The 21825-nt window shown below is 40.4% G+C and overlaps 1 protein-coding gene across 1 annotated transcript in view; it reads right to left on the bottom strand.

Annotated features, from left to right (window-relative positions):
* The window catches only part of frmd6 (FERM domain containing 6), a 133531-nt gene that overhangs the window by 61676 nt on the left and 50030 nt on the right, over positions 1–21825 (bottom strand). The window contains exons 3-5 of the mRNA XM_063048729.1: positions 21157–21247; positions 8999–9078; positions 1651–1727 (exon numbers count right to left, since the gene is read on the bottom strand). Coding sequence (XP_062904799.1) covers positions 1651–1727; positions 8999–9078; positions 21157–21247 — 248 coding nt within the window. The remainder of the gene's footprint in view (positions 1–1650; positions 1728–8998; positions 9079–21156; positions 21248–21825) is intronic.

Here is a 21825-nt window from a genome sequence, read left to right as displayed (position 1 = left end):
GGTTACTGAGAAGACAGGAGAATGGGTTTGAGAGAGATCATAAATCAGCCATGACGGTATGGCAGAGCAGATGTGACGGGCTGAATAGCCTAATTCTGCTCCTACTGTATGCTTTATCGTCTTGTGGAGAGAATCCCTCGACCTGCTATAGTCATGAGCTTAAAATTACTTCAACGCTGTAATTTATGGGAAAATTTTGAGGTTTTGAATTCAGTATGATGGAGCTAAACCTAGAGGTGTGGCAAATTTCCCCTGAGTTCTTCAATGCTAGAGGTCAGAGTACTTCAGAGGTGCTATCGGAGCAACATTTGCAAGCAGCCACAGTGTATTCTATGGATGATGCAGACAGCTGCCAAAATGTAGCAGCAGTGGAGAGAGTATGATTTCAAATGCTGGTTGGAGAGACAAGTAAACAGTGTCATTACATCCCCAATACACAACAGGCAGAGGACTATTTTTTCAGCCAAATGGATACCATTAAACCTCTAATTTGCACATGATAGCTCTCTTTTCAGACTCAAGGAATACCTAGCTGTGGACTTGCACTATTTCTTTGTTAATGATTGTCTTTATACTCAACATGCACTTAACTGAGATACTCTACCAACAAGCCACGCTGTAATACATAGCTGAATATCAGACGTGGACAAAAATGCAGAAACCTATAATGTAGGAGAGCATGGGAGAATGGGGCTGAGGTAGAAGATCAACCATGATTTTGGTAAATGGCAGAGAAGGCTCGATGGGTTGGATTCCCTGCTCCTGCTTCTGAATGCCTGATAAGGTATTTTTGTAAAGTTTTCCCTTTCAGAGGCATTATTGTGAAGGCGTGTGTTGGGAGAGGCATTGATATATACATTAATGAATCGATTGATGAAAGGTTTAGGACGGATGTGCCGTTGACAGCACTTGGACTGGCTGCATTACTGCTTGGTGTGGAGGTTCCAATGTTCAGGATGGAAAGAGGCTGCAGAGGGGTGTCAACTCAGCAAGCTCCACCACTGGCAGAAGCCTCCATCAAAGGCATCCTCAGAAAGTGCCTCAAGAAGACAGCATCAATCATTAAGTGCCCTCACTATTCTGGACATACCCTCGTCTCATTTCTACCATTGTGAAGGAGGTACAGGAGCCCGAAGGCCCACACTTAAAGGTTTAATAATTGCTTCTTGCCCTCTACCATCAGATTACTGAACAGTCCACGAGCACCACCTCATCATTCACCCTAGCTTGTAGTAATGTTTTATGTTGCACTGTACTCCTGTCAAAAAACATCACATTTCACAACACAAGTCAGTGATAATAAACCTGATTCTAATATTAGACAAGGAGACAGAACTCTTTTCTATCATTTCTCCGATTTCTCCTGCACTTTGTGAATTGTGCAGCTTAAAGCAATAATGCAGAAAAAAAGCTGAACAAATGGAAATGATAAAATAGATTGACTTCATCCTGAGCGAAAGACACAAGTAAATTCACTGAAGCATTGAGAACATCTGTGCACACGCTGTAAACAATTTAATTACTGAATATTTATGGACACTGTAATTTAATCAAAACCACTTTACAAATATGTGCATCCTTAAAAACTATTATTGGCTTATCATCTTAGCTAAAGCTTAAAAAAAAAATCTTCCATCACTTTAGTCTCACCCAATTAATCTCCCATTCTCCACGTAGTACTGTACCCTGAAGTGAATAATCATTGGTGGACCAAACTGGTCAATGCCCTGCAGAAAGGAAAGAAATATCAATTTGACGACAGGAGTTCAGATTTTCCACAGAATTTCTGATTGTGTGCCTTATGCATGAAACCAAAACAAATAAACAAGGAAAATTCATTTTCTCATGCCAAGTTAACTAAAATAAATCTCCACATCCTAAATTAGGATCCAAAAGTTGATGAATTAAGTCAATTGGGTAGAGTAAACCGACATCTAACGTGGTGCTAACTCATTTTGTGGTCCAATTCCATCTGATCTGAATTCCTGGAACTGGAGTGCATTCAGCTCACATATTATGGATTGCACATGTTCAAATGCAGACAGGCTGATATTTGTCTTTTGCGGCAGCTTTGTGCTTTCTCAACGTAACATACATTACCATCACCAGGGTGTTGATGTGTGTCCTTTCCATATGACATACCAGCAGATGGGCCCCTCAGCCCATTCAGCCTTCTCTGCCATTCAACCTTGGCGGATTTATTTTCCATCGCAAACCCATTTTCCTGCCTTCTCCTCATAACCTTTGATGCCCTTATTAATTAATAACCTATCATCTTCTACAATGACCTGACTTCCACGGACGTCTGACAGCAAATTCCACAGGTTCACCACCCACTGGCTAAAGAAAATCCTCCTCATTTCTGTTCTGAAGGTAGTCCTTGTATTCTGAAGCTCTGCCCTCTAATCCTGGATTCTCTCACTACAGAAAACATCCTCTCCACATCCGCTCTATCTAGATCTTTCAATATTCAATAGGTTTCAATGAGATTCTCTTCCTTCTTCTAAATTTCAACAAGTTCAGGCCCAGAGCTATCAAACACTCCTCAAACATTAACCCTTTCATTACTGGGATCATTCTCATAAACCTCTAATGCCAGCACATCATTTTTTAAAATATGGGGCCCAAAATTGCTCACACTATTCCAAATGTGGTCTGACGAAGGCTACATTAATCCTTATTATAATCTTGCTTTTATATTTTACTCCTCTAGAAATGAATGCTAACATTGCATATGCTTTCCTTACTCCTATCAACAGTGGCCGTGCCTCTGGCACAGAGTCTGGCCCTGTGGCTCAGAAGGGTAGGGAAAGGAAGAGGAAGGCAGCAGTGATAGGGGACTCTATAGTTAGGGGGTCAGACAGGCGATTCTGTGGATGCAGGTGCCAGGTGCCAGGGTCCGAGATGTTTCAGGTCGTATCCAAGATATCCTGCAGTGGGAGGGAGAGCAGTCAGAAGTCGTGGTACATATTGGTAGCAATGACATAGGTAGGAAAAGGGATGAGGTCCTGAAAACAGACTACAGGGAGTTAGGAAGGAAGCTGAGAAGCAGGACCACAAAGGTAGTAATCTTGGGATTATTGCCTGTGCCATGCGACAGTGAGAATAGGAATAGATTGAGGTGGAGGATAAATGCGTGGCTGAGGGATTAGAGCAGGGGGCAGGGATTCAGATTTCTGGATCATTGGGACCTCTTTTGGGGCAGGTGTGACCTGTAAAAAAGAATGGGTTGCACTTGAATCGCAGGGGGACCAATATCCTGGCAGGGAGGTTTGCTAAAGCTACTGGGGAGAGTTTAAACTAGAATGGTTGGGGGGTGGGAACCGAACTGAAGAGACTGGGGAAGAGGAGGTTGGCTCACAAATAGAGAAAACTTGTAGACAGTGCGAGAGGGAGGATAGGCAGGTGATAGAGAAGGGACGTACTCAGACTGAAGGTTTGAGATGCGTCTATTTTAACACAAGTAATGTTGTGAACAAAGCAGATGAGCTTAGAGCGTGGATCAGTACTTGGAGATATGATGCAGTGGCCATTACAGAGACTTGGATGGCTCAGGGACAGGAATGGTTACTTCAAGTGCTGGGTTTTAGATGTTTCAGAAAGGACAGGGAGGGAGGCAAAAGAGGTGGGGGCGTGGCACTGTTGATCAGAGATAATGTCACGGCTGTAGAAAAGGTGGACGCCGTGGAGGAATTGTGTATGGAGTCTCTGTGGGTGGAGGTTAATAACTTTACTGAGTGTTTTTTTTTTATATAGGCAGCCCAATAGTAACAGGGATATCGAGGAGCAGATAGGGAAACAGATCCTGGAAAGGTGTAATAATAAGAGTTGTCATGATGGGAGATTCTAATTTCCCAAATATCGATTGGCAGCTCCCTAGAGCAAGGGGTTTAGATGGGGTGGAGTTTGTTAGGTGTGTTCAAGGTGGTTTCTTGTCACAATATGTAGATAAGCCTACAAGAGGAGAGGCTGTACTTGATTTGGTATTGGGAAATGAACCTGGTCAGATCTCTCAGTGGAGAGCATTTTGGAGTTAGTGATCATAATTCTACCTCCTTTATAATAGCATTGGAGAGAGATAGGAACAGACAAGTTAGAAAAGCGTTAAATTGGATTAAGGGGAATTATGAGACTATCAGGCAGGAACTTGGAAGCTTAAATTGGGAACGGATGTTCTCAGGGAAAAGTACGGAAGAAATGTGGCAAATATTCAGGGGATATTTGTGTGGAGTTCTGCATAGGTACGTTCCAATGAGACAGGGAAGTTATGGTAGGGTACAGGAACCGTGGTGTACAAAGGCTGTAATAAATCTAGTCAAGAAGAAAAGAAAAGCTTACAAAAGGTTCAGAGAGCTAGGTAATGTTAGAGATCTAAAAGATTATAAAGCTAATCGGAAGCAGCTTAAGAAGGAAATTAGGAGAGCCAGAAGGGGCCACGAGAAGGCCTTGGCGGGCAGGATTAAGGAAAACCCCAAGGCATTCTACACGTATGCGAAGAGCAAGAAGATAAGGCGTGAAATAATAAGACCTATCAAGTATGACAGTGGGACAGTATGTATGGAACCGGAGGAAATCCCAGTGGTAATTAATGAATACCTTACTTCGGTATTCACTATGGAAAAGGATCTTGGTGATTGTATTGATAACTTGCAGCAGACTGAAAAGCTTGAACATGTAGATATTAAGAAAGAGGATGTGCTGGAGCTTTTGGAAAGCATCAAGTTGGATAAGTTGCCAGGACCGGATGAGATGTACCCCAGGCTACTGTGGGAGGCGAGGGAGGAGATTGCTGAGCCTCTGGCGATGATCTTCGCATCATCATTGGGGACGGGAGAGGTTCCGGAGGATTGGAGGGTTGCGGATGTTTTTCCTTTATTCAAGAATAAGTTGATGGAGAAGATCCTGAGAAGCAGGATTTATGAACATTTGGAGAAGTATAATATGATTAGGAATAGTCGGCATGGCTTTATCAAGGGCAGGTCGTGCCTTATGAGCTTGATTGAATTTTTTGAGGGTGTGACTAAACACATTGATGAAGGAAGAGCAGTAGATGTAGTGTATATGGATTTCAGCAAGGCATTTGATAAGGTACCCCATGCAAGGCTTATTGAGAAAGTAAGGAAGCATGGGATCCAAGGGGACATTGCTTTGTGGATCCAGAACTGGCTTGCCCATAGAAGGCAAGGAGTGGTTGTAGATGGGTCATATTTTGCATGGAGGTCAGTCTCTAGCGGAGAACCTTAGGGATCTGTTCTGGGACCCTTACTCTTCATGATTTTTATAAATGACCTGGATAAGGAAGTGGAGGGATGGGTTAGTAAGTTTGCTGATGACACAAAGGTTGGAGGTGTTGTGGATAGTATGGAGAGCTGTCAGAGGTTGCAGCAGGACATTGACAGGATGCAAAACTGGGCTGAGAAGTGGCAGATGGAGTTCAACCCAGATAAGTGCAAAGTGGTTCCTTTTGGTAGGTCAAATATGATGGCAGAATATAGTACTAATGGTAAGACTCTTGGCAGTGTGGAGGATCAGAGGGATCTTGGGGTCCGAGTCCATAGGACGCTCAAAGCAGCTGTGTAGGTTGACTCTGTGATTAAGGCAGCGTACAGTGTATTGGCCTTCATCAATCGTGGAATTGAATTTAGGAGCCAAGAGGTAATGTTGCAGCTATATAGGACCCTGGTCAGACCCCACTTGGGAGTACTGTGCTCAGTTCTGGTCGCCTCATTACAGGAAGGATGTGGAAGCCATAGAAAGAGTGCAGAGGAGATTTACAAGGACGTTGCCTGGATTGGGGAGCATGCCTTCTGAGAATAAGTTGAGTGAACTCGGCCTTTTCTCCTCGGAGTGACGGAGGATGAGAGGTGACCTGATAAAGGTGTATAAGATGATGAGAGGCATTGATCGTGTGGATAGTCAGAGGCTTTTTCCCAGGGCGGAAATAGTTGTCACAAGAGGACACAGGTTTAAGGTGCTGGGGAGTAGGTACAGAGATGTCAGGGGTAAGTTTTTTACTCAGAAAGTGGTGAGTGTGTGGAATGGGCTGCCAGTGACGGTGGTGGAGGTGGATATGATAGGGTCTTTTAAGAGACTTTTGGATAGGTACATGGAGCTTAGAAAAATAGAGGATTATAGGTAAGCCTAGTAATTTCTAAGGTAGGGGCATGTTTGGCACAACTTTGTGGGCCGAAGGGCCTGTATTGTACTGTAGGTTTTCTATGTTTCTATCCCAACCTAGAAGTTAACCTTTGGCAAACCCAGCACTAGGACTCCCCATGTTCCTTTGCATCTCTAATTTCCGAATTCAGTCTCCATTTAGAAAATATTCTACACTTTTATTCCTTCTACCAAAGCGGTTGACTGAGCATTCCCAGCACTGTATTCCATCTGCCACATCTTTGCCCACTCTCCTAATCTGTCAAAGTGCTTCTGCAGACTCCCTGCTTCCTCAATGCTGCCTGCCCCTCCACCTATCTTTGTATCCTTCATAAACTTGACCACAAAGCCATCAATTCCATCAAATGAATTATGGACATATAACATGAAAAGAAGTGGTCCCAACACTGACCCCTGTGGAACATCACTATTCACCAGCAGCCAAACAGAAAAGGCCCCCTTTATTCCGACTCTTTTCCATCTGCCAGTTAGCCTACCTGCTGTCCATGCTAGTATCTTTCACATAATGCAATGGGCTTTCAGCTTGTTTAACAGCCTCAATGCCAACTTTCTCACTCCCAAATCAAGGACAAAAGTAGCAGTCAAATACGGGACACTTGTGTTTACCCTGAGAAAGACTACCATGACCATGAAGCCCTGCGCGGGCACCTGTGTGCACAAGCGTGACGTGCGCATGCATGTACGTGCCGATTTTTTTCTACAAATCGGTTTTGGCTTAATCTTCTCGATTCTAATACACTCTGCATATATTATTTCTACTTTATATAGACTGTGTATTTATCATATCATTCCTGCTTTTACCATATGTTAGTGTTATTTTAGGTTTTATATGTTATTGGTATGATTTGGTAGGTTATTTTTTGGGTCTGAGAATGCTCAAAAATTTTTCCCATATAAATTAATGGCAATTGCTTCTGCGCTTTACACCATTTCGACTTACGAACGGTTTCATAGGAACGCTCTACCTTAGCGGGGGAAATATGGGACAAGGGCAGTCCCGTATGGGACAAACCAAATTTAGCCCAATACACGGGATGTCCCAGCTAATAAGGGACAGCTGGCAACCCTAGCCTCATGTGTGGCATCTTGTCAAAGGCCTTTCAAGTAAACAACATCTGCTGACATTCCGGGCCAAGACGTTTTTTCCTGACAAAGGGTCTCGGCCCGAAACGTCAACTGTACCTCTTCCTATAGATGCTGCCTGACCTGCTGCGTTCCACCAGCATTTTGTGTGTGTTATTTGTACTTCCAGCATCTGCAGATTTCCTTGTGCTTCTGCTGACTCGCCTTTGTTTATATTACCTGTTATCTCCTTTAAAAAATTCAACAGATTGGTCAGGCAAGATTTCTCCTTAAGGAGACCAAGCTGACACTGGCTTATTTTATTGTGTGCCTCAAATATGCCGAAAACTCATTCTTAACAAAGGGCTCTAATACCTTGCCAAGCACTGAAGTCAAGCTATCTGACTCTAATTTCCTTTTTTTGTCTCCCTCCTTTCCTAAAGATCAGAGAGACATTTGCAATGTTCCAGTCCTCCAGAACCTCCACAATCTCTTCAGCTTCCTCTTTCAGAACACTAGGGTGTAGTCCATCTGATCCAGGTAACTTACCTACCTTCAGACCTTTCAGCTTCCCAAGCACTTTCTGTTTAGTAATAACGACTACACTCACTTCTGCTCCCTGACATTTTCAAATTTCTGGCATGCTGCTGGTGTCATCTACAGTGAAGACGGATGCAAAATACTTACTCAGTTTTTCTGCTATTTCTTTGTTCTTTATTACAATCTCTCCAGCATCATTTTCCAGTGGTTCAATGTCCACTCTTGCCTCTCTTTTACCCTTTATATATCTGAAACAACTTCTGGTATCCTATTATTGGCTAGCATACCTTCGTATTTAATCATAGCTCTACTTATTGTTTTTTAGTTGCCTTCTGTTGGTTTTTTAAAAACTTTACAATCCACTAACTTTCCACTTTTTTTTTTGCTTTATTGTATGCCCTCCCATTTGCTTTTATGCTGTCTTTAGTTTCCCTTGTCAGCCTCATCCTTCCTTTAGAGTGATTCTTTTTCTTGCGGATGGACCTCCAGAAACTCCAGCCATTGCTGTCATCCCTGCTAGTGTCTCATTACAGTTAATTTTGGCCAGCTCCTCTCTCATGCCTCTGTTGTTATCTTTACCCAACTGTGATACCACTATATCCAATTTTAGCTTCTCCTTCTCAAACTGTCAGGTGAATTCTATCATTATTATGATCATTACTTCCTAAGGGTTCCTTTACCTTAATCTCCCTCATCAAATCTGGTTCATTACACAACACCCAATCCAGAATTGCCTTTTCCCTGGTGGGCTTGACCATAAGCTGCTGTAAAAAGCCACCTCACGGGCATTCCACATAATCCTTCTTTTGGGATCCAGCACCAACCTGGTTTTCCCCAATCTCCCTGCATATTAGAATCCCTCATGACCCCTTTTCTCCTCCTTGTATAAGAAACTGAACCTGGTTCATTCTAAAAGTGTCACGTATGAATTGGACAATTGAAAGTTCTATGAATGCATCAATTGCATGCGCTTTACTACCATAAGCATACAGTAACCATATTAACTCTAATTCAGTCTGTGTAATGAAAGGCATCTATGGTAATTTTCATGTCAGTTACTATTCACAAACCACTCAAACCTCCTTTTGCTATTATTTGCAATCACCTTCAACAATTATGTTTTGTAATGCAAATTAGGTCACCTATTATTCCATGCAAAATAAAAACATTTCCAGGCCAATGGAAGATTCTGGGCTGTACTGAAAGCAGGGTAACTCACCTTGCTTACTTCCTTCTTCCATTCCTTTGGACAATACTTGTAGAGTTTCTGCATCAGCTCCATATAAACGTGTTCATTATCTATGTTAGGGAGATAAAATAAAGAAACATCAACCCCAATCTTGGAATGTCAAACAACATTAAAACACAATTGCAACTGCTTTGTCCATGACTGCAAGAAACTGCAGAGAGCTATGGGCACAGCTCAGCACATCATGGAAACCAGCCCCCCCCCCACCCCCATGGACTCTATCCACGCCACTCACTGATCCGCCAAAGCAGCCAGCATAATAAGAGTCCCTACCCACCTCAGGTGATCCATGGCAAGCCTCTCACCCCACTGTTGAATGGTTCCCTACTATGATAAGGTGGATTCTTGGCCTCACAATCTATCTCATTATGATCTTGCACATTATTGCCTTCCTGCACTGCACTTTCTCTGTACCTGTTGCACTTCATTCTGCATTATACTATTGCGTTACCTTGTTTTACCTCAATGCACTGTGTAATATCTGATCTGTGTGTTCAGTAAGGAAGACGAGCTTTTCACTATACCTCAGTACGTGACAATAATAAATGAGTTCCAATTCCAATTGTTAATGTCAAACTTTAACCTCTACTGACAATGTGGATCTGATAGTAATATCATACTGTATTGAGATTCTGAATTCACAGGGATGGTATCTTCATTTTCTTTAAAATGAACAGAACATTTCATACATTAATATATCAAAGTCCAGCTTCCACCATTCATAAGCATTTATTTAATATATTCATAGAAATATCCTCAATCTACAAGTTTTCTTCCATTATTAGGGATTTTTCTAAGAACTATCTTATCTTATTTGGAATGATGGGAAACTCCCCCTTTGCACTACCACAATACCTCAAATAAATGTGATTATAATACAAGATTAGAGAGTCTTCAATATCAAATCATTATTAATTAACATAGTTTTGTACTGAAAACACTCACAAGGTGAAGCAGCACCTGTGGAAATTGAAACAGAAATAATGTTTCTGTCAAAGATCCATTGATTTCACAAGAAGGAAGGCAAATTGATGCCAGGAACGTCAGAGGTCAGAGGCTTGGTTGTTGAAGTCCCAGCAGCCAGCAGAATAACACCCACATTTGAGATGATTAAGAGATTAGAATGAAGTCATGCAGATGTTTCAGAGAATGTAGTACTTAAGATTTTCATTTACTAGACAATGAGTTTGGTTGACAAAGTAGTTTTGCTTTCCCTTGGTCTAAGCAATCTCATCAGATTGAAATAATAACTGGCTTTTTAAATACTCCAGAGTAGTATGCATTCGCAATTCTGAGCTTTCTGTGAGAGCTCTGGATGTGGTCTTGCCCTCATCACAGCATTGGAGGTTAATCTGTCAGGCAGTATTTGGCCAGAAGATAATAGGAAGTCTCATGATTTGGAAAAGAGGCAGTTTTACAAAAATGTTGCACAACATGTCAATGGAGAAAACATCTTTGAGTAAACTCAAAGCTAGTTAATCATAATGTTAAACTCTGCAAAGAAGCTATTGATGTACATACCCCCACACACTGCAGCTGCAAATTGCTACACAAAGAACTTTAAGATCCATCATATCACTACACACTAATCATAAACTCATAATTTATCTTTTAATCTTAGAATTCAACAAAATAATTTCATGAAAGTCTGAATCATTGGCAATAAGACAGTGATAAGGCTGTCAGCACTGTGCAATGCTTTCATCATTATACAAAGGAAGGTCACAGTGTAAACCATTTAAATCAATCAAATTTGATCGCCTCAGAGCACAACAGCTTTCCACACAGGCCATGCCACGAAAAGTCAAATAACTTGGTCATCGTAATACATAATTTTGTGATTTAATTAATCTCACAATCTGCATTTATGCAGAGACATCAAAGCAGAAAACTATGTCCTTTTTCCCCATCACACTGCTGAAGTAAAGAGACTCGTCAATTTGGTGCCGTCAGCAGTTCCCTCCTTAAGGGCATCTTTTCAAAGTGAATCATTCCAAGCCCTCTGCACCCCAGATTCTTCGGAAGCTGTGAAGGAAGAGAAGTTACAAGTTACCTAGTTCCTGTAGAGGCATGGGGAGTAGGAATGCTCCCTGACTACCAGCTCCAAACCAGTTCCACACCTTACTCACAGTATATGGTCCATTCAATTTCTTCTCGGAAAGATTACAGAAATCCAACGCCATTTGACAGCTGCCTTACTAGCAAGCTTCTTCAGTTTAATGCTCAAGGATTAGGTTTGCCTGTTTGTGTCTTTAGGCCATGCATAATGCTATGTGATGTTGATAGGTTCATTGGCTGCCTTATCTCAGGTAATTTACAGACACTGCTCTACAGATTCCCATGTATTTTATACCTATCACCTCAGTATCTTAGATATCATATAATATAACAGTGCCATCAACAAAATTCTACTTATCATGCTCATATTTCTGCTACTATTTGGCATAACACTATTATCAATGCAAATTCTCGTCTGTATTTTTAAAATGGAAACTGACGCTATGGAAAGTTGTCATCATGGAACTTGCTCCAAGCAAATTGCCCTTCTCTACTAGTTTATTACCAATATTATTAAATTAAAGTAACGAAGCCTTATCATACTGCATTTTCAATGTTATAAAATGAGTGTCTGCCTGACAATCATAATCGGCCTGCGGTTATAATCATACTCATAACCAAAGAATAAGGGCAAGACACCATGAATTGGGGAAAAATAAAAGGTCAATGATCCCATCCAACATTCCGAGAAGGTTACTCCAACAATTCTGTCGAGAAAGCAGTTTTAGACCAGCAGTTATAAGCAACTCAAGAGGCAACAGCAATAGCAGTGTTCACTTGCATGCATTACCCACCACGTTCTTGGCAGTTGAGCTTGGGAGATGGCGTCTGAGTAAAGTGTACTTTGTAGTTATGATGGAAGAAATTAATGCTTAGGTCAGTGTATGGGATGTCAATCAGCTAGGCAGCTTTGTTCTGAATGGTATCAAGCTTTGAGTTTGCACTCATCCAGGCAAAAAGAGAATCTCTCACTATGCACTCTACAACACGGGGAAAAGGATTTGGGGCGTCAGGGGCTCTGATCTACTCTTACACAAAATTAACACAGTCATTTCACTTGGGTTCCTGCTCAATGCTAACACTCAGGATTGAGGGTTGAATTTTCTTTAGTAATTTCAGTGGTCCAGGATTCAAATTGGTTTTCAATTCTCACTGAAAGCTATACATTATATAGCTAAGTAGACGAATAAATTGGATGAGTTTCCTCTCCAAGGCAGAAACATGTTTTCGTTATTATACTGTCATTAACAGCATTTCTTAACCAGTGACATTTGTGTCCAGTAAAACAATTTTTTTTTGGGGCATCCTTCATTTTACTTTCAGTTCATTCATTTAAATGAATTTGTTAATACTTTTAGTTTTTATACAAAGAGTTCAATTTTTATAATTTCCCCTTGGTGCTAGCCATATAAAAGCAGCAATTTCAGAGCACTCAAGGGAAGGCTTGAGGCTGGCCCCATGCTTTAGTAAAGATGGCAGGGCACAACACAAATTGTCTAGCACTTGGAGGCAATTCTCATCTCTACTTTTCCAGCCTTCCATTTGTTGCATTTTTTGTGCTTTAATAACTTGGCGTGAACTCCACACATTATTCTATATTTATCATGAAATTTAATTTTCATGAGAGATATGCTATGGATAATGATAATCTAAATGGGTAACATGCTATCGTCACCTTGTATAGTACTCTACATTTTAACAGGCTTCAATGACTTTTTATTTAAATTAAAATCCTCCTAAGGTATTGTAATTTTAAATTTTAGTTGGTGGAATGTCCTCTCTTACTAAAAAATTATTTGCTCCTCTTAAGTTCCTTTCCTTAAACAACCACTATCTCACCCAGAAAGTGGGCAAGAAGTTAGCTACCCAAATACCAAAGTGATTGTAACACACAATTAAAATGAAAGATAATTTTGCTCTCTAAATCTGCAGCTTGTGCTGCTCTTTCACCCTCTAAATATGGCTCAAGGTCAAGTTCAATGGGGGATCTATTGTTTTCACAGTAAACACAAACATCACATTCGAATCAATGAAAGACTATACCCAACAGGACGGACAACCATTGTATGAAAAACCAATGAACTGTGCAAATGCAAAAAAGAGAATAGAAATAATGACAACAATAAATAGTGAGAACATGAGATGTAGATTCTTTGATTGAATGAATTGCCTCACTTCGTACAATAATCTGGTGACCACACCTCACAAACACAACCTGGGTTGCAAAGCAAATTGGATCATATAATGGTCATACAATATTTTATGCAAATGCTTCAATTTAGATTTTTAAATCTGTTCAAATTATTTTCTTTTTAAACATTGTATTCTCTTTTTCATTTGATTGATCCATTCACTACTACAGTTTCAATCACTAAAAGACTTACAAAGCAACATCCAATTTATCTCTGACCCCAGCTTTGGTCAAATTTCCTTTAGAGTATTTCCTTTTATACTTCCTGTTCCTATCCAAAGTATTGGATTGATTTGGAGCCTGTTTTACAATTGGTATATTGCTGTTGTCACAATGTTCAGTAACTTCTTAATTTTTTTTTGCAGAGAATAATACTTAGAAGTGCTATTTGAAAATACTACTCGTCAAAACTAAACCCAAGTAAATAATATCATCGCACTTCATGGATCGCAGTGCAGATAACTAATACATTAAAGGCACACGAGTACTGCAAAAATACAAGGGAACTGTCATTCCCCTATGATGTCCACGTTAAATGACCTGATAATATTGGTATCTTCCGGCATTCTTGCACAATATTCAGTCCTTCTCAGACTGATGGAGCTGAACGAGATGCCAATTTACTGATTACTTCTGATGAGAAATTTCCTCTTTCAATATTTAGGCATGCAAATTGGATTGATTCAACATTCATTGAAAGAAGTAAGGGAGGAAACTATTTGAGACAATGAGAAGTAGAGCTGGATAATGTCTCCATGGACAGAAAAACTCAGCAAGTAACATGAATCTGTGGAGAGCTGTAAGTAAAGCGGAAACTGAAGAAAGACACCCATTCTATAATGCAGATACATAGTAAGAGTGTTAAAAAATAACTTGGCAGGACCATAACCATCAGCATGGCATACCACTAATTGAGTCTATCAAGAGCATGGCAAAATTCCAATCCAATCCTAAGAAGGGAAATGAGTACAAGATTCAGAGTACAGAATGCTTTCCCCTTGGAACTGTACCATGACACATTGAGAGATTTGCTTGTTCTTGGATCCTCCGAGTTCTGTAAATGGGAGTTCATTCATGACCACCAACCAAAATCCCATTCCTGTGGCCACCACCAAGTAATCCAGATATGAACTTCAGATTGCGATGCCCTTGATCCTGCTCACCCTAACACACTGCCTTTTCCTGGAGTTTCCTATGCTCAATGTGATTTACGCTTTGATCCACATCCCAAGCCTCTCCTCACTGCCTCATAAGCTATCCTAGTACCTCTGCTTACGCCACAGTCTGTGTTGGTAATAAGGCCTGTTTCACACACAGTGCTTTGGGCAGAGCTAATGGATTTAATGCCCGGCTGCTTCTTCATCCAGTGTGCCAAAGAAACTACAGCAACAATGCTCTTTTTGATCTGGTATCAATTGGGAGAACAAGAACGTACCAACAAATTGACAAGAAATAAAAATTTTGGCAAGCCTGGGAATCATAATTTTCATGTGATCTGGAAGTTAGAAACACCCAAAACCAGTAACAACCAACACAAATAAATAGGGGAAATTCTTCCCATCAATTCAATAGAAGACCAGTGGACTAGCTTTTAAGTTTTAATGTGAACAAACAAGAAAGATACTTCCCTAAAATTAACAAAGACAGTAAAAGAATGAGATAATGAGAAAAACAACGTGCATGAACTCTGTGAGGAGTCGACACAAAGTCTTTACTGGGACTAATTAAGGAGATCCACAAATTCAGCAAAAGGATGTTCAAAGGGATGAAAAACACAGAAATGGAAAATGACAAGATTGTTGGTATAGTATAAAAATATCACAGAGGAAGAGGGTAGTCAAACGTGAAAAACTTCAAGTAGAAAATAATATATAGCAAATATGAACAAATGAGTAAATATTTTCAATGGCTACACTCACCAGATGAAAAATTATTTTACTATCATAAAGGTCAGAATCTTCAACTAACAGGTTCTAAATAGTGTAAGGCTATGTTGTGTCAATTCCACTACAATGCACTCAAATGATCGATAAGAGATTTTCACAGCTGGTGGTATTTAGTCGAGCAGCTGTCCTCTCAGCATCCAGCCCTTAAAGGGACAAATCATAATTTAAACAGGGTGCTTCTAGATACAGGGCATGTGGCTAATTAATGAATGTATACTAAAATAATGGGAATAAGGATGAAGATAATTTATACATTATCAGGATGGAACCAAAGGGCAATACAAATTCTGAAAGGGAAAGGCTACCTCAAATCATCTGGACTACAACAAGGAAGTGACAACGTGGACAGCAGAAAGTAACACATGAAGTATCTCAGTATCTCATCAGTTGTTGATAAAGGTACAGACAAATGCAATTAAGTCAAAGCTGTGCATAGTTAAAATTAACCCAGAGGGCAGCTAGCATGCAGGAAACAATTGAGCTTTGGCATAGTAGTTTCGATAGAAAGGGAAATTTGAGGAAGGAGGAGTACTGAGTGAGCTGTTTTACAGGTTGTGCTTAAAATGAGCTTTTTAAAACCAATTTTTGGTTCCTCCTAATACTTTTCACCTTCAGTTTTGAAAAGCTTGGAAAAAAGACAAGTGGATGATCAATACTTCATAGGCAAAAACAATGTACAAACACAAATTCCCAATGAATATTTTTAAAAGGAGTTTTAATACTTCCAGTATTTTTAAAAAATCTCTAGTTTTCCATAATTCATATCCTTAAAATTTAGCATAGTCTGCTGTCACTCATTTTCATTTTGTTCAAACATCCTTATTAGTTTTATTTCTACTCATTGTTAATTTTTTGTTAGTTCATTAATATTTTGTTTGCCTATATAACTAAATAGAATTCAGAATAATTCATTCTACGGAGAAATCCTTTATGATTTCTGAGAGACCACACAAATTCAGTTCTTCCTGAAAACAATTAAAAATTTGGGGTAGTAATAAGTAAATAATGAACTTGGCAAACTCCAAATATTCCAGTGGTTTATACACTTCTGAAATAAAAAAAATTGATGATGTTTAATCGTGTGTTCAAAATGATTTGCCACAATACTTAATAATGGTTAATGGGAAATTGTTCAAGATGAATTTATTATCAAAGTACATATATGTCACCATATTCAATCCTGAGATTCATTTGCTTGCGAGCATACTCAAAAAAATCCAATAACCATAACAGAGTTAATGAAAGACCTCATCAACTAGGTGTATAACCAGTGTACAAAAGACAACAAATGGCAAATACAAAAAGAAAGAAATAATAATAATAAATAATGACAAAAACATGAGGTGAAGACTGCTTGAAAGTGAGTCCATAGATTGTAGGAACATTTCAGTGACGGGGTAAGTGAACTTGAGTAAAGTTATTGCTTTTGGTTCAAGACCCTGATGTTTTGGGGGATAATAGCCGGTCCTGAACCTGGTGGTGAATCCTGAGGCTCCTGTACCACCTTCCTGACGGCAGCAGCGGGAAGAGAGCATGACCTGGGTGGTGGGGGTCCCTGATGGTCAATGCGGCTCTCCTACAGCAGCGTTTCATTTAGCTGTGCTCAATGCTGGGGAGGGTTTTGTCCATGGTGCACTGGGCCATCTCCACTACTTTTTGTGGGATTTTCCATTTAAGGACACTGGCATTTCCATACCAGGATGTGATGCAGCCAGTCAACATACTCTCCACCACACACCTAGAGAAGTTTGTCAAAGTTTTAGATGTCATGCTGAATCTTTGCAAACTCCTAGGGAGGAAGAGGTATTGCCATGTTTTCTTTGTAATTGCATTTACATGCTGTGACCAGGACAGGTCCTCCGAACTAATAACAACAAAGAAGAATTTAAAGTTGCTGACCCTCTCCACCTGATCCTCCAGTGAGGACTGACTCATGGACCTCTGGTTTCCTCCTCCTGAAGTCAATAATCTGCTCCATGGTCTTGCTGACATTGAGTGAGAGGTTGTTGTCAGCCAGATTTTCAAATGCCCCCCTATATACTGATTCATCAAAACCTTTGCTTTGGCGTATGACAATGGTGTCATCAGCAAACTTGAATATGGCGGAGCTCTGTTTAGCCACCCAGTCATAAGTATAAATTGAGTAGAGCAGAGGGCTAAGCCACAGCCTTTAGGTTAAATATCTCAGTGAACACTCCAGCCAGTTGATCAGCACAGATCTTTCGTATTTGGCCAGGTACCCATCTGGGCCAGATGCCTTTCGTGGGTTCACCCTCCTGAAGACTGCCCACCCCAGAGAATGAAATTAGAGGATCATTGGGGTGGTGGGGGGGGGGGTGCTGTTTGTAATGGTTCCTCCATGTCTTGAGGGTCAAAACAAGCACAGAAGTCTTTGAGTTCATCTAGAAGCAAAGCCCTGTTCTTGCCTATGTCAATTGATTCGACATTATATGAGGTAATAGTATTCAGGCTGCAAGACCATAAGACATCAGAACAGAATTACACCATTTTTGCCCATCGAGTCTGCTCCACCATTTGATCATGGCTGATCCATTTCCCTCTCAACCCCATTCTCCAGCCTTCTCCCCGTAGTGTTTCACACCATGACTTATCAATAATCTATCAACCTCCATCTTAAATACACCCAATGACCTGGTCTCCAAAGCCTCCTGTGGCAATGAATTCCACAGATTCACCACCCTCTGGCTAAAGAAATTCTTCCTCATCTCCGTTCTAATTGCATGTTGTCTAATTGGCTTCTGGTCGTAGACTCCCCCACTATAGGAAACATCCTCTCCACATCCATTGTATGTAGGCCTTTCAACATTCGATAGGTTTCAATGAGATCCTCCCCTCATTCTTCTAAATTCCAGTGAGTACAGGCCCAGAGCCATCAAACGCTCCTCATATGATAAGCCTTTTATTCCCAGAAGCATTTTCATGAATCTCCTTAGAACCCTCTCCAATGTCAGTTTTCTTACAGAAGCGGCCCAAAACTACTCACAATACTCCAAGTGAGGTTTCACCACTGCCTTAAATCCTTGTCATCTCAAAATGAATGCTAAAATTGCATTTGCCTTCCTCACAACCAACTCAACCTACAAGTTAACCTTTAGGGAATCCTGCACAAGGACTCCTAAGCCCTGCCACAACTGCTGAATATCCTTCATTGATTTAATGAACTGTCACTTCACCCATGAGATGGCTTTCCAGAGATCGTACCTGGACCTCTTGTAACTTACTTGGTCACCAGACCTGAATGCCTCTGATCTGGCCTTCAGCAGACTGTGGATCTCATGGTTCATCCAGGCTTCTGGTTGGGGAAGACTCTGAATAATTTTGTGGGGACGCACTCGTTTATGACTGTTTTTATAAAGTCTGCGACATATACGGTGTAGTCATTCAGATCCTCTGATGAGACCTTGAACACGGCCCAGCCCACCGACTCGAAGCACTATGGTAGCCACTCCTCTGTGTTGTCCTAATCTCTGGAGCCCCTGCTCGTATGCAGGTAGAAGGGCGGCCAAGTGTTCAGATTTCCTGTAGTGTGGTCCGGGCATGGGACTGGCCAGGGATTTCTTCAAGCACGTTTGACTGAAATCCCCAACTACAATATGAAATGCATCAGGATGGACTGTTTTTTATTTGGTGACGGCATCATGCAGCATCTCAAGTGCTTGATTATAGTTAGCTGTTGGTGGTAAACTGCAGTCAGGATCATAGAGGATCCTGACCATGGTAATATTTATTTCTATATTTATACTCTATTCTTGGTTGGTGCAACTGTAACGAAACCCAATCTCCCTCAGGATCAATAAAGTATGACTATGACTAACTAGGAATGGGCAGCATTTGATCTTTAGTTGTTTAAATAGTTACTAATTCTTCCCCCCCACCCCCGTCTGATCATGTGAATGATATCAACATTCTTTCTTGCACGATTTTTTCTTATGTGCAGTTTATTTTTGAAGATTCTGTTCAATGTCCAGTATACTTACAGCCTTATTCATGAAGTTCATTAGCCTGGACAGAGTACAAAGAGGAAACTCGGTTGGAAGTTCCTCAGACTCCCACAGAGCCAGCCTGATCGTGTTCTGTTTGTTTATTTAGAGAGATACAGCACAAACAGGCCCTTCCGGCCCTTTGAGCTGTGCCAGTCAGCAACCCACCAATTTAACCCTACCCTGATCACAGCACAATTTACAATGACGAATTAACCTACTAATCAGTGGTCTTTGGACTCTGGGAGGAAACTGGAACACCTGGAGGAAACCCATGCACACACGTAAAGAAATGTACAAACTGGCTTACAGATGACTCCGGAATTGAACTTTGATGCCCCGTGTGGTAACCGTGTCACACTGACCACTAGACTACCATGGCGCCCCAAAGATCAATGGAGGTTGGCCTCAGTTACCTTACTCACTTGACTTTTCTTGCTATACTGCCAGAATTCCATGCTCTGACAAGAATGGATAAGCTATAAAAATTCACCATGATCACAACTTTATTTATAAACCATCTTAAATAAGTGCATAGGCACACCACTAAAACTGTGTAGATATAACAGTAGCCTGGCCCATACTTTTACACCAAGCAGTTCTGAAAAATTATAGTGATTCTTCCTAAAATTTAATTAGCATATGTAAATTTGAGATTTTCTATTAGCTAAATAAATGTATCCTTTCTTATTTAACACTGCAGCCAATCTTGAGAGGCTTTATGCACACAATTTTTCGTGCATCATAATCATCGCATTATAAACAGGTCAGAATCCCAACTAATTATCAAAGTTAATGTACAAATAGAGGATTCAAATTCACAAAATTCTCAACTGTGTGCTTCTTTTAGCATAATACAATTTTCTTTGTACATGTTCCCAAAGTAGCCCAGTAACAGAACCTATGCAAGGTTGTCACTGCAGCCACACAATACTGAACTGAATTCTTACACTCTGCAACGTTATCCAACTGTTTGCAAAATGCTCAAGTGTGACTTGAACAAGTAATTTACATTAGGAACAGAAATAAACCAGAGCTGACACTGCATCATCAAGGATTCAAGCACACCATTCTGTGTTTTGTCTGCAACTAGCGGTGTTCCACAGGGATCTGTGCTGGGACCTCTGCTGTTTGTGATGTACAGTGGATTCTGGTTAATTGGGACATATCAGAACCAGTATGTTTTGGCCCAATTAAGTACCTGCCCAACTAACCAAAGTTCCAGGGAAATAGTTAAAGAGGTATAAAAAAGACAAACTACTGTTTAGCTGAGTAACAAATTATGTATAGAAAATTAAATACAGGACAAATTAGAACAGTACCAATTCTACTATAGTACTATAAAACTGTGCATTAGATCCTAATAGCTGTCAATGGAGGAACTCATCCGCTGTACACTACCGTGTATGAGGTGTCCAGGAGGAGTAGCACCTCTGGTGAAGGGGCTTGTTGTGCCTATTCTGGGGCAGCTCACTAAACTTTGGTCTTCACCCGACACTCAGTTCCCACTTGTAGATCCAAGTAGCTGTTTGCATGGGACAGCAGCCACACCCCAGTACACTGCTTCGACCGGTTGCAGGCGGGTCTCATGCCCTGGTGAAGTGACCTGCTTAAACTGCTACTGAATACATCAGTGATGACTAAATTACGCTACTTCAAAAGCAGGGGTTCCCAACCGTTTTTATGCCATGGAGGCTTACCATTATCGAAGGGGTTCGTGGCCCTGAGGCTGGGGATGCCTGGACTAAAGGAAGAAAAGACAAAGGCTCCGGCCTAGTAAAACTGTAAGAAGATATCACATATAACAATATTAAAAAGGTGGATATGAATAAAAATGTGGCATTGAATACTATTCCAAAAAGGGATTTACATTGCTGATGTTGTTGAATGACATTATTAGGGATACTGAAATTATTCTTTTGTGTCACTTACTTTGTATGACACTGAGCCCAAAAAGATGACAGTCTTTCAGCCTTAGAAGGTCGCACACTTGAACAAATAATTCTTGGCATAACGCTTTAACCTAGAAAAAGAACCATGAAATTTTTGAAAGGAATTTAGCAAAGCCAGTTTTCTAGCATCAAGATTCACTAATTTCTTATTAATTGAAATCTCAAACACAGATTATTTTAATGTGTTTTTTTTACATGAAATATTAAAGTCAACACCATCTCTTCCATGGTAGATCCTTCAACTGTGAACTTGCTTTCAGCCCTACAATGATGCATTCTCAGAAAAAAGTGGAAATTGCCACAAATTTTATTAATAGATTAAGCTTTTGTCCATCAATTTTGTAATTGGCATATGAAACACTTCCATAATTAAAATTAAATAAAATTATTACCATAGACAGCCATGGAGGCCAAGTCATTAGGAATATTTAGAGTGGAGGTTGATAGGTTCATGCTTAATAAGGGTGTCAAAGGTTGCAGAGAGAAGGCAGGAGAGTGGGATTGAATGGGCCATGCAAACTCAATGGGCCAAGTGGCCTAATTCTGCCCCTATAATCTTATAGTCTTATTCATCTTAAAATATTTTAAGAGGAGGAATACAACCTTCAACCAATTAAAATATTTTCTATGGAAATAAACAGCTTAGAAA

Source organism: Mobula hypostoma, chromosome 1 (genome assembly GCF_963921235.1).
Source record: "Mobula hypostoma chromosome 1, sMobHyp1.1, whole genome shotgun sequence".
In the NCBI taxonomy this organism is placed as follows: Eukaryota; Metazoa; Chordata; class Chondrichthyes; order Myliobatiformes; family Myliobatidae; genus Mobula; species Mobula hypostoma.
This window is presented reverse-complemented; position numbering and strand designations above follow the sequence as displayed.